Source organism: Fukomys damarensis, unplaced genomic scaffold (assembly GCF_012274545.1).
Source record: "Fukomys damarensis isolate Sample0158 unplaced genomic scaffold, DMR_v1.0_HiC HiC_scaffold_16, whole genome shotgun sequence".
NCBI classification, from domain to species: Eukaryota; Metazoa; Chordata; class Mammalia; order Rodentia; family Bathyergidae; genus Fukomys; species Fukomys damarensis.
In genome coordinates this window covers 97,580,326-97,598,716 of record NW_022900928.1, presented here as the reverse complement: position 1 = coordinate 97,598,716, position 18,391 = coordinate 97,580,326, and the positions used below count along the sequence as shown (strand labels likewise).

The following is an 18,391-nucleotide window of genomic DNA, read 5'->3' as shown; positions in this document are numbered from 1 at the left end:
CTTTTTTTTTTTTTTTTTTTTTTGGTACTGGGGATCAAACGCAGAACTTTGCACTTGTGAGTCAGGCACGGTGCCATTGAGCTAAATCCCCAGCCCTAATTTGCATATCTTCAGCCAATTTGGGATGACGCCTGTTTGGTTATACTGTATGATCTTTTTGATGATTCATTGAGCTCTGTTCAGCAGTGTCTTGTTGAGGATTTTTGCATCTATAGACAAAATACCCAACACCTAGAGTTAAAGGAGGAAAGGTTTATTGTAGCTCAGTTTGTAGAGATTTCAGTTCAGTAGTAGACTTTCCCCAAGGCAAGGTGGCATGGCAGAAGGGCACTGCAGGGGAGAAACAGTTCACAGAGGCAAAGACAAGTAGCAAAGCAACAGCAAGTGACAACAGCAGTCCTTTTTTTGTCCCTTCTATTCTATCCTGGCTACATGCCTTCTCATTATCCACACCTAGAAGAGCTGTGCCACAACAGTCAGGGTACTTATTTAGTAATCACACACCCTTGATTCCAGAATCACACGCTCTAGATCCAACTACCTCTGAAAAGCCTACCTATGACTGCATGAGGCTTTGGGGGACATCTAGACAAAAATCATAGAAGAGGGATTGGCATTTGATTCTCCTTTTAGTTTGGATCCTTGTATGGTTTTGGGATCAGGGTAATGCTACTAGCTTCCAAGAATAACTGTGGGAGTATTCCTTCCCTCTCAAGGACTATTGGTGTTATCTCTTCTCTGAATTTTTTATAGAATTCATCAGTGAATCCATCAAGTCCTGGGATTTTCTTAGTTGGTAGTTTGTTTTTGTTTTTTATTTTACTTCTTTAGTTTTATTGCCTGTTACTGGATTATTCAAGATTTTGAAGTCATCTTGGTTTAGTTGTCATAATTCATACATATCTAGTATCTCCATTTCTTCTGAGTTCTCCAACTCTGGCATAGAGGTCTATGAAATATTTGCTAATAATCTTGTGGATTTTGGCAGTGTCAATTGTGATTTCACCTTTTTCATTTCTTTTTGTTGTTGTTGGTTTTTTCTGGTACCAGGAATCAAACTCAGGACCTTATGCTTGCCAGGTAGGCATGGTGTCACTGAGCTACATCCCTGGCTCCTTTTCCATTTCTAATAGCACTGTTTTGTGGCTTTTCTTTCATTTAGTAAAATTAGCTAAGGGCATTTCTATTTTGTTTATTCTTTCAAAGAACCAGCTCTTCAATTCATTGATTTTTGGTATTTTTTTTTCTAGTCTCCATTTTATTGATTTCTGCTCTCCATTTCTTTGTTTTTGGTACTGGGAATCAAACTCGGGAACTTTTGCTGTAATTCTGTTTCTTATACAAGCTCTGGATTTACATTGTTTTTCTAAGATGTATCATTACGTTTTCTATTTGAACTCATTCTGTTTTTCTTTTTTCTTTTTATTGAGTTTATCGGTACATTTTAGGTATGCAGTACAGTTACATTCATTATTGGGATCTTGTACCTTTACAACTGGTCTTGTCTAGTCTCCATTTTATTGATTTCTGCTCTCCATTTCTTTGTTTTTGGTACTGGGAATCAAACTCGGGAACTTTTGCTGTAATTCTGTTTCTTATACAAGCTCTGGATTTACATTGTTTTTCTAAGATGTATCATTACGTTTTCTATTTGAACTCATTCTGTTTTTCTTTTTTCTTTTTATTGAGTTTATCGGTACATTTTAGGTATGCAGTACAGTTACATTCATTATTGGGATCTTGTACCTTTACATGACTGGTCTTGGTTCTCATTTTTTCCCCTTGTCCTTGCCCTCCCTTCACTCCCTTCATTCTGTTTTTCTGATATATAAACTTCCTTCTTGGGACTGCTTTCATTGTGTTCCATAAGTTGTGCTATGTTGTACTGGCATTATCATTTAAATCTAAGAACTGTCTTATTCAGTTTCTTCTGTGGCCCATTAATTATTCAAGAATATGTTGTTTACTCTCCATATGTTTGTATCATTTTGTGGTTTCTTTTGTTATTGATTTCTAGTTTCATTGCACCATGATCTAATAATATACATGATAAAACTTGGATTTTTTTTTTCCATTTGCTTAAGCATGCTATATTAGTAGTTTGTGGTCTGTTTCGGAGGAAGTACTATGTACTGCCAAAAAAAGGTGTATCCTTGTGTTGGGTGGAACTCTCTGTACATATCTGTTAGGTTCATTTGTTCAAAGGCTTGGTGCAGTTCTGATATTTCTTTGTTGATTTTTTTTTTTAGCTCATCTGTCTATTTGTGATAGTGGGAGATTGAGGCCCCCTGCTATAATTGTATTGATTTTTATCTTTTATGTCCACTGCAGTTTGGTTCATATATGTTTGTCTCTTACTGTTGAATAATTATTTAATGTATGTATAGTGACCTTTGCCTCTTGGCTTAAAGGGTACTTTGTCTGAAAATTGCTTGTTTTGGGGCTGTTACTTCATGGAATATCATTTTCCATCCTTTGATTTTTAGTCTTACGAGTTTCTTTTTGGGCTAATTATGTTTCTTACATACAGCCATTGGATTTTGTCTCTTGGTCCATTCTGCTAATCTGTGTCTTTTGATTGGTGAATTGAGACCATTCACATTATTAATAGGTACTGACTTACTCCTATTATTGTATTATTTTCCTGTTGCTCTTTTCCTTTCTTTCTCTTGTTCATACTTGTTTACCCTACCATTCATTCTATTGGACCTGTAGCATTGTTAGCCATCATCATCTCTTCCTGGGATATCCTGGAGAATTTTTCAGAGTGTTAGTTTGGTGGATATGAACTTCTTCAGGTGTTCTTTATCATGGAACTGTCTTATTTCTTCATCAATTTGGAAAGATACTTTTGTAGGATGTATCAGTCAGATGGAAGTTGTCTTGAGGGACTTGAGATAAGTCATTTTCAAACTCTCCTTGCCTTTCAAGTTTGTATGGAAAAGTCTGCTGCAATTCTCATCAGTTTTCCTTTATACATAAATTATTACTTTTACTTTTATCTAACTTAACCTTTTAAAATTTTGTTCTTTTGTTGGATTTCCGGTATTTTAATTTGATGTGGTATGTAGTGCTTGATTGATTGGTTGGTTGGTTGGTTTTCTAATCATGACTATTTGGGATCCTATCTGCTCACTTAGCTGCATGCTAAAATCTTTTCCTATGACTGGAAAGTTTTCTGCTACTGCGTCTATAAATAGGTTGTTTGTTTGTTTGTTTGTTTTTGTATTAGGGCTCGAACTCAGGACCTTGCTCTTGTCAGGCAGGTTCAGTACCACTGAGCTATATCCTCTGCCCTGTAAACAGGTTTTATGTGCCCTTTGTGCTGTCTTCTGCTTTTTCACCAATTCCAGTCACTCTTAGATTAGTCTTCTTTGTGTCATCTAAAAGCTGTTGGATCAATTTTTCTTGTTCTCTTGTTGTTTTTAGGTATCTTTCATCAACTGATCACTAACCACAGCTCTGTCTTCTAGATCTGACACTCTGTCCTCACACTGGCCACTTCTGTTGTCCATACATTCAATTGGATTTTTTCTTTTTTCGAGGGGTGGGTACCGGGAATTGAACTCAGGACCTTGTGCTTGCGAGGCAGGTGGTGACACCACTAAGCTAAATCCCCAGCCCATTCAATTATACTTTTAATCTTCTAATATTTTTATGGACTCCCATTATTTTCTCTGCTGAGCATTATGTTTTACATCTCTTTCTTTTTGGGCGGGTAGTACCAGGGATCGAACTTGGGTCCTTGCACTTGCGAGGCAGGTGCTGGAACCACTGTGCTAAATCCCCAACCCATTACATCACTTTCTTTAGCTCCACTAGATTTTATTAGTGTCTTCTCCAGATCATTTGTTTCATTGGGAACACTTAGTTATATCTTCTTTGAATTTGCTAAGCATCTTATTGATCTGTTTTGTTACCTCCACTGTTGTTTCTGCTGGGTAGATTTTGATTGGCTTTAGGGGAATTGGGAGTTTGGGGAGTCATTTTGTCACATTTTCTCACATTTCTATTTTTGGTTTGTTTTCTATACCGTGGATTGCAGTTTGATTATAGTGGATAGCTTTTTTGCAGAGATATCCTCTGGTCATGGATAACTATTGGTCTTTGCTTGTGACCCAGGATCTAGCTACCTTCCCTTTTTTTTGGAGGGAGGTTTTCTGCTATTTGCCCCATACCCAGTTCTTTGGGAATAGCCCACTGTATTGTTTATGTCTCCCAGGCAATCCAAATATCGGCATACAGAGAAAACCAACTGACCACAAAAGCTGTGTCACCTTGACTACCTGGTAACGTCTGCAGCAAATAAAAACTGGATAAAACCTCTCATGAACCACCCTTCCTTAACTAAAAAAGCAAGGAAAGATGTTTTTGTATAGACACTTGGGCAACTCAGATACTGACCTACAATAAATCCAACCACTGGCCTGTCCTAGATTTAAGTAGCAGTGTGGGAGCTCCAGCAGACCACTGAACTCAATGCCCTCTCTGAAGGCCACAACCTGGTCTTCACCACAGATTGCATTCCCTTCATCTTCCTTGCCTGAGCTGGAGTTTCTCAGGAGATATGTGTGTAGTCCCCACCTTTTCCATGCTTGTCTCCCATGGCTATCTCTTACCCAGTCTCTGCAGTAGGGAACCGTTTTAGTCCCGGAGTGAAATTATCACCTGGGCTATTGGTTGTTGGGCTGTTACCTCACTAGGAGGTGGAGAACCCAGGTGCAGAACAAGTTAGGATTTGGAGTTTGAACCCAGTGGGCAGGACTCCTCTGCCCCTTCCCGGGCATCCAGGGAGGGGGTGGCAGTAATTGCTGTTATGAAGTTTTATGTTGACAATTTTAATCAAGATACTTAGTTAATCTAATAGATAACTTTTCATCCAGGCAGGCATGGCACCACTGAGCTAAATCCCCGGCCGAGCGTCATAGTAATTTGCCCACGCTAGCCTCAAAATTTGTAATCCTCCTGCCTCAGCCTCCTAAATGGCATTTTAAAAATAATTTTCTAATTAAGATACATCATGTAAAGATACAAGATCCCAATAGTTAATGTAACTGTATTGTTTACCTGAAATGTACCAATAAACTTGATAGAAAAAATAAAAATTAAAAAAATAATTTTCTATAACAAATTAAGTTTTTCATTTTGTTATTGTTGGGGTTTTTTGTTTTTGTTTTTGTTTTTGTACCTGGGATCAAACTCTCAAGCCCTTGCGCTTGCGAGGGAGGCAGCAGAACCACTGAGCCAAACCCCCGCCCTCATTTTGTTTTTTTAAGCAAAATATTATTCACAACTCTTGTAATGATTTAATTTGAGCTTCATGTTCTTGAAGCTATTTTTGTAAAAATAATTGTAAAGTCTTACAGTTCTTTGAAGTGAGTTTCCTTAGGCAGCTTTGTTAGGCCGTTTTGAGTTTTTATATTTTATTGATTTGCATTTTTAAAATCTCTGTCATCTATGTTTCATATTTTGTAAATTGTTTGATATTTTCTTCAGGTTAATCTATATTGAAACAAATGCTGCTGAGTAGTTCCATATAAACTCAATACTATACTTACATATAGTTCCTTCCTTCAAAAGACTTTTCAAAAAGTAAAAGGAGTTATTTACCCACATAATCCTAAGGTTGTATGTTATAATTTCTCAGTGAGTGATGTACCTGTGACTGTAATGGTTTTTGTTTCAATCCTTTATCTTAGGGCAAAGAAAAAGGTTATTCCTGCACCCAAACCCAAAGTAAAGGTGAGTGCACAAAAAATCTTTTATCATTTTTGGTGAATGTTGAAATATATCCTTAAAACAAAAAGTATGTTTGATATTTAGCAAAGATCTGTAGGTACTAAGTTGGTTGTTTTCAAACAACTTTGTAAAAGTCCTAGAACCTTTGTATTTGAGAGACTAGTTGGCTGCAGCAATGAGAATTTGCAGGCATTAATTAACTTGTAAAGCTCAACTTAATTCTATTTAGATAATACTGGATAGAATATCACAAATGTCATTCAAAAGCAGCTTAGGTTGCATATATATATGAGAACGTCCACAGCCAAAGTGAAGAAGAAGGTGCCTGTTGATAATCTACTCTTGAAACCTTGGTTACCCTTGGAACTCCTATCCCTCACCCTTGTAGTCTCTCTTTACATTTCTTAGGGTGTACTGTAGCAGATAGGGTTTTCTTGGGCTTGTACTGACAGAAATTGGAATAAAACTTGCATAATGCTGAACCCTCAAAGTATAGCATCTTTAGTAAAAGAAAGGACTAGAAAAAAATATATATACCCACTTGTAAAGAAATTAAAATATTCTCTGTTTTGGCCTCATTTCTAGATTGGGAGAAGAAAGTCTTCCCTAAAAAATTTCCCTGGTTTAGGAGTTTAGTTTTAATTACCTGCACAAGTTGATGAAGTAACTTAAAATTATTAGGATAATTACCTAGGGCAAGTGGAAAAACAAGTTCTCTCTGATATACTGTATTTATATCCTAGCACTTACAGAGCAGGCCACAGGAGTTAGAGGTGGAATTTAGGGGTGAGCATATGCTTGGCATGCTTAAAGCCATGGATTCAATCTCCAGCCCACCAGAAAACAAAACAAAACCAAAAAATGCATGAGTTTAACAGTCTAAAATATAGAACACATAGGCGAGGGATTTGGCTTAGTGGCATTACGCCTGCCTTGCAAGCACAAGGTCCTAAGTTTGATCCCTGGTACCACAAAAATTAAATAAAATAAGGGAGGACTGGGGATTTATCTCAGTGGTTCCCCTGCCTGCCCTGCAAGCACAAGGACCTGAGTTCGATCCCCGGTACAAAAACGTAAATAAATAAAATAAGGGAATGTGTTACCACGATGAGATTCAGTGTAAACAACAAACAATATAATGCCTAACAGAAGAGGAAGTTGTGTGTTTATTGGATTTAAAATGTAAACTAATTTTATTTCAACGGAAAAGATTTTTTTGGGGGGTTGGGGTTTGAAACAGGGTCTCACTATGTAGTTGAGACTGACCTGGAACTCACTATGTAGCCCAGGTTGGTCTCAAACTCACAGCGATCCTCCTCCTACCTCAGCCTCCTGAGTGCTGGGATTACAGGCATGTGCCACCAAAGTGGACAAAGTTGATTTGAAAAGAAGCAGATTTAACCTGTAGAATAAAAAAGTATACATAGTCATTTGAAGTTTAATTTTAATGAAAGCCTTAAGCTTCCAGAGTTTTCTCTGTATCCTTCTCTTCAGATAGATGGAATTTCTTTTCTTTTAAGGTGATGGCAAGGTTACTTCATGGTCTTTTCAACTTGTGCTGGAACACCAAAAGTTGTTGATTTTAATACATAATACAAGTTAGCTACTTTGCCTCCCAATCCAAATAATATTTACCCCTTCTTTCATTAAGTTTCTTGTTAGGGCTCTGTTTTGACATTTATTCATTGGTGATACAGGGGATAAAGTCAGGGCCTCATACATGCTAAGCAAGTATCCTACCACTGAACAACATGCCTAGACCTTTGACCTCACTTCTATCAGAATAATAAACTTGGGGCAGGGATGTAGCTCAGTAGCACAGTGCGTGCCTCTCAAATGCAAGGTCCTGAGTTCAATCCCTGATACTACCAAAAATAAAAATAATAATAGTGATAATAAATATAGTGTTCTCTGCAAATGATTGTTTTTGATACGTCTATGGAAACATATTATAGAATAATTGGGTAGGAAATTTATTAGAGTTCTAATAATGGATGGAGTAGGTAATATGGGGTAATAATCAGGTTTTTTTTGTTTGCTGCTTCTCTTTAATCACCCTTTCCTTTTCCCAGAGTAAAAAGAGTGTATTACTGGCTTGGATTTTTCCTACTGTATTTTCTTTTTTTGCTTTGCTAGCAGTGGATCCTAGCATTGGGCATGCTAGGCACATTCTGTGCCACCAAGCTCAACTCCCAACCCCTTTGTGCTCTTTTCAGTTATAAAAGTAATCTAAGGAACTGCAAATAATACAGAAAAGGAGAAGCAAAAGCAAAACTATGTAGGAAATTTCTCTTTAGAGGAAGAAAGCTCTTAACTTGTTGGTACACATCTCTTTTCCCTTCTTCTGGATCTCTGTCCTCTCCTTCTCATCCATCTAACCAATCCTTCATTTATTGGATTAACAGACTATATGAGGGGAATAACCTTTCTGACTCAATTATTTATCCTCAACAGTTTTTTTTTTTCTGCCAGTATAAGTCCACACAGTATTATAGGGGGGTGGGTTAAATGTTGTTTTATAAAGAAAAAATTTATTGGACTGGAGATTTAGCTCAGTGGTTCTGCTACCTGCCTCAAAAGTGCAAGGACCTGAGTTCAATCCCCAGTACACACACACACACACACACACACACACATACATGTACATATATACATAATATGCATACATACACACATATATATTAATACAATTATTTTTGTTAATTAAAATAGCAATTTTATACTGGTTATATCTCTGATATTATTGTGAAACATTCCCCTGCCTCAATTCTATATTCTTTTTTTTTTTTTAATTCCATATTCTTTATGTTGATGGAATTTGCATTAATCCTTTAACTGGGTAGTATGTCAAAGCAAACATATCTCTTCTGCTTTACTTGGTCCTCTCAGCAGACAATTGTGACCTCAGTACAATTATACCCCATACTTCTGATAGGCAGTGAAGTTTTTAGTGGGGCGGGGAGGTTGTCTTAAAAGAAAAGTGTAGAAAATAATGCTAAGGAGTTAGAGTATACCTGCATTCTTAACAGCTTACTTACTGTAATACCTTAGGAGGTGACGATAAAGACCCTTCCTCTCCATTCTTTTCCCACCATGTTTAAGGTAAGTGCTGTGGTTGAGGAAATGAGTATATTGTATAAGACTATGGGCTTAAGTTGTTTTTAGGGAACCACTTGAAAAGATTTTGAAATGACTTATTCATGATTTTTTCTTAATATTCTTAAAAATGAAATTAACCAAATATATGTTTATATTTCTCTTAAACAATTGCTTTTTAATTTGTTTCTTTTGCTTTTTGCATATTTTAAACTATAATGGCCTTATCGCTGATATTTTGGGGGAAAAGAACAATATACTCTTAGGTATTCAGTTTTAATTACTAATACTCTTCTTAACAAGGTTTTCCTCACAGTGGACATTTAATAAATACATGTTGAATAAATTACAAATGGCTTCCACCATAATTAGTAGAAAGTAAGTTTTATTTATTTTATTTTATTTATTTATTTATGTTTTTTGAGACAGGGTCTCTCTATGTAGTTGAGACTGACCTGAAACTCACTATGTAGCCCAGGTTGGTCTCAAACTCACAGTGACCCTCCTGCCTCAGCTTCCTGAGTGTTGGGATTATAGGTGTGTGCCACAACGCCCGGCAGAAAATAAGATTTAAATATGCATCTACCAGTTGAGTGCACTGGTTGCCTGGGGTGCTATCTGTGGGTTGCTTCAGGTCAGGATATTGAGAGACAGCAGTGCAAAGAGGCAGAGAGCGAGGGTCAGCATCCCTACCAACCTCACCAAACCAGAAGGCCAGAGTTCTAATATCAAGGCAGAGTTTCTCTTGAGGTCCAAGGGAATAAAAAGATTCTGAAGCAGTTATATATGTCTATAATTCCAGCTACTTGGGAAGCTGAAGCAGAAAGATTGTAACTTGGAGGCCATCTCTAGCAATTAAGCGAGACCTTGTCTCAAAATAAAAGGGGGCTGCCGGACACGGTAGCACATGCCTGTAATCCCAGAACTCAGAAGCTGAGGTAGGAGGATCCTGCGAATTCAAGGCCAGCCTGGGTTACATAGTAAATTCAAGGACAGCCTAAATAAACAGCATAGCCAGACCCTGTCTCAAAAAAGGGGAGGGGATACAGACCCTTGCCTAGTGTGCAGGAGGACCTGAGTTCAGTCCCCAGTAAGACAATAAAAGACAGAAAAGCCTCAGGAGGTGGATTTGGAGAGAACTGAGGAACTAATGGGGTGGGCCACAGAGGTGCAGTTCATCAGCGATGTCACTGGCTCATGAGTGTGCCTTCAACCTGTTGTCAGCTCTTGTCTTAGAATGGCTTCCTAGGTGATGGCAGTTCAGTATGTCAGGTACTTTGCTTTATGAAGACAGCTCAGCTCGATGCTCTGTCCTCTAAAAAATTGTTTTGGTTTCAGAAGTCAGAATTTCAGGTAGAAAAAATTCCTAATTATCATGAGAATTTCTTAGTCCTTTAAAAAATGACTTTGTATTCTTTTATTAACTGTTTATATTCTTCTCCAACATGATGTTGCTTATGCTAGGAGTGTAGTCCAAAAAAAGACCAGAAAGCTCCTACATCATTGGTGGCTTCAGCCAGTGGTCCTTCCATGAGCTCCTGCACATCTGTCATCGCCTCTGCCAGCTCCAGCTCGACCCCAGCCCAGGAAACCATCTGCCTTGACGACTCCCTGGATGAGGACCTTGCTTTCCATTCCCCTTCACTGGATCTTGTTTCTGAAGCTTTAGCTGTCATCAACAATGGGAACAAGGGCCCAGCTGTTGGCTCAAGGATAAGTGTGCCAACTACAAAACCTCGGCCAGGACTGAGAGAAGAAAAGTTAGCAAGTATCATGAGCAAGCTACCACTGGCTACTCCCAAAAAGCTTGATTCTACTCAGGCTGCACACTCATCAAGTCTTATCGCTGGTCACACAGGGCCAGTACCAAAGAAACCCCAGGATTTAGCTCATACTGGTATCTCTTCAGGCCTTATTGCTGGTTCTTCTATTCAGAACCCTAAAGTCTCCTTAGAACCTTTGCCAGCCAGGCTACTTCAGCAAGGTCTCCAGAGATCAAGCCAGATTCATGCTTCTTCCTCCTCACAGACTCATATCTCCTCTTCTTCCCAAGCCCAAGTTGCTGCCTCCTCTCATACTCTGGGAACATCAGAGGCCCAGGATGCTTCTTCGTTAACACAAGTAACAAAGGTGCACCAGCATTCAGCTGTCCAGCAGAACTATGTGTCTCCATTACAAGCCACCATTAGTAAATCACAGACCAACCCAGTGGTGAAGTTAAGTAACAATCCCCAGCTTTCCTGTTCATCTTCACTAATTAAGACTTCCGAGAAACCACTGATGTACCGCCTTCCCTTGTCCACCCCTTCACCTGGAAATGGTTCTCAAGGCTCCCACTCCCTGGTTTCTAGGACAGCACCAAACACCACTACCTCCACTAATTACTTAGCCAAGGCTATGGTGTCACAACTAACCACGCAGGGTTTTAAATCTCCTTTCTCAATGGCTGCATCTCCAAAACTGGCCGCGTCTCCCAAACCTGCCACATCTCCCAAACCCTTGCCCTTGCCTAAGCCTTCTGCCTCACCCAAGCCCTCTCTGTCAGCAAAGCCTTCAGTATCAACTAAACTTATCTCTAAGTCCACTCCAGCTCCCAAGCCTACTGTGTCCCCAAGTTCCTCTGGTCCAAATGCACTAGTAGCCCAGAGTAGCCATTCCACCAGTAACAACCCAGTCCATAAACAGCCCAGTGGAATCAACATCAGCAGACAGTCTCCCACCTTGAATTTGTTGCCCTCTAATCGCACTTCAGGCCTTCCATCTACAAAAAATCTTCAGGCTTCTTCAAAGCTAACAAATTCATCATCCACTGGAACTGTTGGGAAGAACAGCTTGAGTGGAACTGCAATGAACGTACCTGCCAGCCGAGGTAGCAACCTTAACTCAAGCGGAGCTAATAGGACTAGTCTATCTGGGGGAACAGGAAGTGGAACACAGGGTGCTACTAAACCGTTGTCTACTCCACATAGACCATCCTCTGCCTCAGGGTCTTCAGTGGTAACAGCCAGTGTGCAGGTATGTATGTTGTAGACGTTGTGTGCTAGGATGTAATGTGGTTCGATCTTTCCTGTGAGTCACTAACAAGCTTACTGTGTTTGGAAGGTGTACATTTTTTAACAGGCTGGTCCAGCCATGGCCATGGAGTGTTCCTGATGTAGCATCACAGTGATAGGCACACCTGTGAATAGGATTTTCTTGAGGGGCCATGGGGTCTTTTTTAATCACATTTACCTTAACGTTTTTGAAAAATGCAGCTAAAGTTCATATTTTGAACTCTATTGCTTACCAAAGTAGTAAAAGTCTAGCATACATTCCCTTGTTTCCTCCCTTTTCTCCTACCTCCATTCTTATTTTATATTTACTCAAATTCATATATTCGTGTTATTTTTCTTATCTTCTCAAATAAAGTTTTTGTTTTGCATTAATTTTGTAGTTATTCATATATAATTATCTATGTCAAATAATTTCAGGAGTCATTTTACACCACAGTTTCCCCACTCACAGATTTGTAATTTAAACCTTCCTCTGTATTAGAGTTCCCCTGTAAAGAATCTTTGTAAAAAGGGTAATATGAATGTTCTGTTACCTTAGTGTTCACATATGTGAGCCTTTCTGTGCTGCCACTTGAGTATATATATGTAGATTTCTCAGTAACTAATGGTACTGGTGAGAATTCTGTAAATATTGCTCCACTGATTCTTGCTTGGTATTTTGAAAAGTCTGGGGCCATATTGATTTTTTGTTCCCTTTTATGGGTAATGTGACTTTTCTACCTAAGTGCTAGTAAGCTCTTTCTTTTTTCTTTGAAAATTAATTGTCCATAGACGATAGCTAGATCTAATTTTTGTTAATTTTATACCTAGAACATTATAATGCCTCAGACCTGGCAATATAACAGCTTAAGAATATTTCCTTCTATTATAGATGTGAATATTATTTCTGAGAACATATTTTCTAGTTTTCTTTTTTGTTTTGCTTTATTTTTAATTTGGGGGGACAGGGTCTTGCTCTGTAGTTCAGGGTAGCCTTGAATCAATTATGTCGTGCAGGCCACCTGTGTGCTGGGATTACAGGTGTGTACAGCCATGCCTGGTTTATCCTAGGTTTTTGAGAATTCTTTGTTATTCATGTATTTTATCATTTTGTCCTCTTTATCATCTTCTCTTACTGTTCTCATCTTTCTGCCTTGTTTGTATTTTGAGACATACTCAGATTTGTCCTTCACATTAGTGATTTGGTTTCTTTACCTTTCTTTTTTTTCCTGGAAGTAATATGTATTTTAACTGTAGACAAATTTAGTGAAAAGAAAACAAAAATTGCTTATCCTTCCAATCCTGTTTCTACTTGGTAGGTATTTTTTTGGACTGAATTTTCAATAAAGTGTGTTTACCTAATATTCTGTTTTATAACTGCTTTTTAAAAATATATCACCTTATGATGTACAAGTTATTAGGTTCTTAAATATTTCCTGAAAACATGGTATTTGTTGTCTTATGGACTTGTATTGTCTGAGGAAGAGCTGCCTTCTGTTTATGTAGTATAGGAATGTGTAGTGGAAAGGTCCTCCCACTGCCATTGGTAGAGGTATCTGCTGTCGAGTGGAGTATAGCAGTTTGTATTCAACATGTTTAATTCCAGTTATCATTCTACCACTCACATCGACTTAGGAATGACTTGATTCTAGTGTAGAACAAATACTTCATTTATTGAAGTCTAGGATTAACTGATATTTTACATGCATAATTTTACTTTCATCAGAAAGAAGAAAGAACCAGGCATGGTGGCACATACCTGTACAGTAATTCCTACACTCTAGGATGCTGAAGCCAGAGGGCCACAAGTTCAAGCTCATTTTAGGCAATTTAAGCTCAAAATTGGGGAAAAAAAAAATTAAAAGTTCTGGGGATAGCTGGGGATTTAGCTCAGTGGTGACAGTGCCTGCTTAGCAAGCACAAGGTCCTGAGTTCAATCTCCGGTACCAAAAAAGGGGTGGGAGTGGGGATATAGCTCGGTGTGAAGGCCGTGGGTTTATTCCCTTACAACCAAGAAAAAGTTCTAATTTTATCAGCTTTAGTTCTATATTCTCTCTCTCTCTCTCTCTCTCTCTCTCTCTCTCTCTAATCCTCTCGTTTCTTTTTCTGTATTTTTCACTATGAAAAACAAGTCTTATGGTTTATATCTACCTTATACTCCTGAAAAAGCAGTTATAATTTTTAGTTAAATATACGTGACTTCATGAGTCCCTATTGAGCTAAATGTCGTAACTATGGCTTAATTTGCTTTCTTTCTTTTTTTTCTTTTTCTTTTTTTTTTTTTTCCAGACAGGGTCTCACTATATAGTTCAAACTAGCCTTGAACTCACTATTTATCTAGCTTGCCTCGTATTCAAAGCAATCCTCCTACCTCAGCCTCCTGAGTGCTAGGGTTATAGGCGTGCACCACCATGCTGCGCTATTTGGGTTTTTGGTTTTTAGGGTTTTTTTGTTTTGTTTTGTTTTTTGTTTTTTGTGGTAGTGGGGATCGAGCTGGTGTAGTGGAACCACTGAGCCATATCCCCTGCCTGCTATTTGCTTTCTTACAAGTTTTTTATGGTTTTTACCTGGAGTTAAAAATTTGCCTTTTATCTTTTTTTTTAACTTCATTTTCTTTGAAATTAAGATTATATCTTCCTTCATTCTTCATGATCTCCAGACACCGTCAGTCCTATACTTTTCCCAAAGACAGACGTCTGTTTCATCATTTATCTCAAAAGAATCCGTCTACTTTCTTACCAGATAACTGGTTTGTCAACAAGAAAACTACATGGCGAGAGCTATGTTTTAAAGAAGCACTCCCTCTTGATTTTCCTCCTCTGCCAGGGGCTTTAGGATCTGAAGACCCTGGTATACCTGCCTCCATCTGCTATTTTTTCTTTTCTGTCTCATTGTTTAGACTAAAGAAAAGACCAGAAATTGAATAAAATCATTTCTTCTCTTCATGAACCTAAATTGCTTTCCTACCAGTGCAGCATCTCCTTGAAGTCATCTTATCAGCTAACTTCTGCCCTCTAGCTTCTGCCTGTAGCACCCAGATGAAAGCAGATTTCCCAGCTGTGCCTGTGGAGCTTTCATTCACCTCCTGTCTAGAAGGCATCTGCAGCTGTATTTACTGCTTTGCAGAATTAAAATGAGAGGTCCTTTAACAAAGGACAGAAGTTAAAATCTTTCTGGGCTCCAGTCACTAGCTTTAGTTACTGTTTAGTAACTTTCCACCCAACAGTTTGCTGTTCTTTTCTTGCCTCTCTGCTTACTCTCTGGCAGTCCTGTCTTTGCTACTTTATAGGCCCAAAACACACTCATGAATCTATGAAGTAAGTATGTATTGAGCCATTTCTGTGCGCCAGGCTCTCTACTAGGTGCTATAACTAGGAATGAGCAGTGTACTTGAGTCCTGTTGTCACAGAGCAGGCTTTCTACATAGGAAACTAAAATAAATACAAGTTATAAATACCATGGCAAGACCTGTGAAAAAGTACACTAAAGTAGGATAGAGAGTGATTGCTGCATACCTAGACAGGAAGGGGAAGGCCTCCTGAGGAGGACCCTTTCAGCTGAGGATTGAATATAGCCAGCCACCTGGAGATGAGAAAGACAAAACAGCCCCTGACAAAGGAGTAGCAGCAGTAGAGGAGGGAAGAGCCTGGCATGAGGTCCTGAGGCGGCGCTGTGGGAAAGACCAGAGCTGTTGAGAGGACCTGAGAGAACTTCAGTTTTGTTCTGTGTGCAGCAAGGAGATAATGGGTGTGCTCTCCAACAGGGGAGCAAGTGTAGTTGTTTCAGAACATTTCTGAGGTATTGTGAAAACAACATGAGATTTTAAAACATTTAGGTCCATGGGAAGAACAGAGTTTCTCTTCATATTTTCCCTGAAATGAACAAGGTTTCTTTCCATATTTTCCTCAAGAATGAAATACAGACATCGTGAAAAATATTTTTAATTATGGGGCAAAATCGTGAACTCTTTCACGTTGCCAGCTTCTCTATGCTGTCTGAGGTTTCAGCTGAGGAACTTCCTGCTTCTGAGAGGTGTCCAGCTTGCAGTAGAGACCCAGAAGTGTAGCAATGATGTAGCTCAGAGATGGGCACTGCCTGGTGTGTGTTGGACCCTGGCTAAGTCCCAGTGCTGCAGAAAGCACAAAGTCAAGGAGAAGGTGCCAAATGTTGATTTATAGTGTGGTATTATTTACATTGCTAATACTCACGTTACTTAATTTTAGAACTTGCCATAATTGACATTTTCCATCTAATTTAGTGCTTCAATTAGACTCTTCCAGACAATTTTTAAATTTCCCCTTGTTAGCAATATTTAAAGTTCTTACCTGAGGGCTTCCAGTTAACACACAGCCTTGGAGACTCTGTATCATCCAAAGACTACAATAGAATTATGGTTTTTAAAAAAGCAACTCTTGTTAGTTTTTAAACTAATTCAGTACCTTTTCTATCTTTATTCAAAACATTGTTATATTTAACTTGGTAATTTTTTCGTAAATGCCCCACTCTGTATTGTGGCTGGTGTAGTAGAACAAAGACTGACAAATTTTAAAAGCCGGCAAGTCCAAGCATAAAATGTACTTAAGTGTAAGAGGTAGTTGTGCTTAAAAAAGATAGGAATCTGTCTAACTCATGCTCCACATCCTCCACGTGCGGCCAGAAGTAGAAAGTAGGGTGCCAGCCAGGTATGTGAAGGAGGCGCCTGCCTGCTGCCTGCGGGGCAGCAGTCGTGAGGGGTGGGGCAGATTGCTCTGTGAGGGCCCAGAGCTGAGAAGGTGAGGCCAGAACGTTGGTTAGAAAAGCCAGTGATGACAGGAGAGAAGATAGAGTGGGTACTAGAGAGAGTGGCAGGACCAGCACGGAAGGTTCTGGAGAATGCCCTTGGCTTTCTGCCCAGGAACAGCACAAGCCAGGGGATATGGAGCTGTGTGTTTGGTGTGGCCCATGTGTGCAGGGAAATCGGGCGTCTTTCTCATGCATTAAGAAAGTAATTGGTCCTTTTATTGACTAACAGGGTCTTTAAATAAAAATAACACAAACTAAAACTCAAAGTACCTATATAGTATTTATTGTTGACTTTTTTAAAAAATGTAAAGACTGGGTGTGGTGGCAAATACCTGTAATCCCAGCACTCTCAAGGCTGAGGCAGGAGGATCTCTGTGAGTTTGAGACCACCCTGGGCTACATAGTGAGTTCCAGGCCAGTCTCAACTACATAGTGAGACTCTCTCAAAAAAACCAAAAAAAAAAAGTAAACAAATAAGTTTTCCTGACCACATTTAGAACTGGAATTTTTTGTTTGTTCATTGTCGTCGTTTTGACAGATTATTTATTTATTTATTTATTTATTTTTGGTTTTTTTGTGTACCAGGGATCAAACTCAGGACCTTGCACTTGCAAGGCAGGCACAGTGCCTCTAGGCTAAATCCCTGGCCCTGTTGTTTTGAGACAAGGTCTTGCTATGTAGTTTAGGCTGGCTACAGACTCCCTGCTTTATCCTCCCGAGTGCTGGAATTATAGGTGTGCACCACAACACCTGGCTAGAATAGACAGTGTTTTTTTGACCAGAAAAGTATGGATTTGGAAAGTAACACTACAAAGGAATACTCACAATGACAGAAAATTTCATAGTAATATCTGATACCAAAAACCTGATGGTAAATTTGATATCAAGTTGGGTGGTATCAAATCTTAAGAAAAACATTGCTGGGTGGGACATGGTGGCACACACCTGTAATCCCAGTACTTGGGAGGATAAGGCAGGGAGCACTGGGAGTCTGAGGCCAGCCTGTGCTACATAGACTGTCTCAACAGAGAGAGGGAAAAGAAAGAAATGGGGGAGGGAGAGAACTTGTTGACTGTGGTGGCTCACACTTATAATTCCACCTACTTGGGGATACTTCTGAAAGTTGAGGAAGAGACTCAAAAGTTCAAGGCCAAGCCTAGATGACATAGTGAGACTACAGGTCAAAACACACACAAAAAAGTTAAAACAGGCAAAAATCACTCAATTGTTATATACAAAACTGTTAAAAGACTTAAATTAGCTTAAGGAGTATTCTCAGTGAAAGTTCATTAGTGTTAGTGTATTTCTGATCTAAGAAGTGCTTTTTGTTCCAAACTAGGGCTTCTAGGCCCAGGTGGAAGAGTATGAAAACACTTATTTACCTTTTAGTGTAGGGAGTGTCATTTCAGAAGGTAGCTCTCAAGGATTAAGTAGAGACGTGGTAATGTGGAAAATGGAGGCTGTCATTGAGTTTGATAATAAAAGGAATACAAATAAATGAGGTTGTAGCTAGGCATTGAGGAAACACATAGGAATGTGTTTGTAAAAAGAGTAAGAGGTCCCTGTGTGACAAAAGGTGCAGTGCAAGCTATCAGTACAAGAAATGTTTGTCACTCAGCCTCGGGGAGGTGGGGGCAAGGGTGAGGAAGAGCGTCTGCTGGTGCTAAGATGCAAGCTGGGGAGAGGCCTGAAGGAGCATTCAGCAGAATAGCACCTGCGGAGATGGGGCCAAGAAAGAACAG

General features: G+C 39.1%; 1 protein-coding gene across 1 annotated transcript in view; it reads left to right on the top strand.

Moving 5' to 3' along the window:
• Ubn2 (ubinuclein 2) overlaps positions 1-18,391 on the top strand; it is an 89,683-nt gene that overhangs the window by 60,971 nt on the left and 10,321 nt on the right. The window contains exons 13-15 of the mRNA XM_010631719.3: positions 5,700-5,742; positions 8,791-8,841; positions 10,300-11,850. Coding sequence (XP_010630021.1) covers positions 5,700-5,742; positions 8,791-8,841; positions 10,300-11,850 — 1,645 coding nt within the window. The remainder of the gene's footprint in view (positions 1-5,699; positions 5,743-8,790; positions 8,842-10,299; positions 11,851-18,391) is intronic.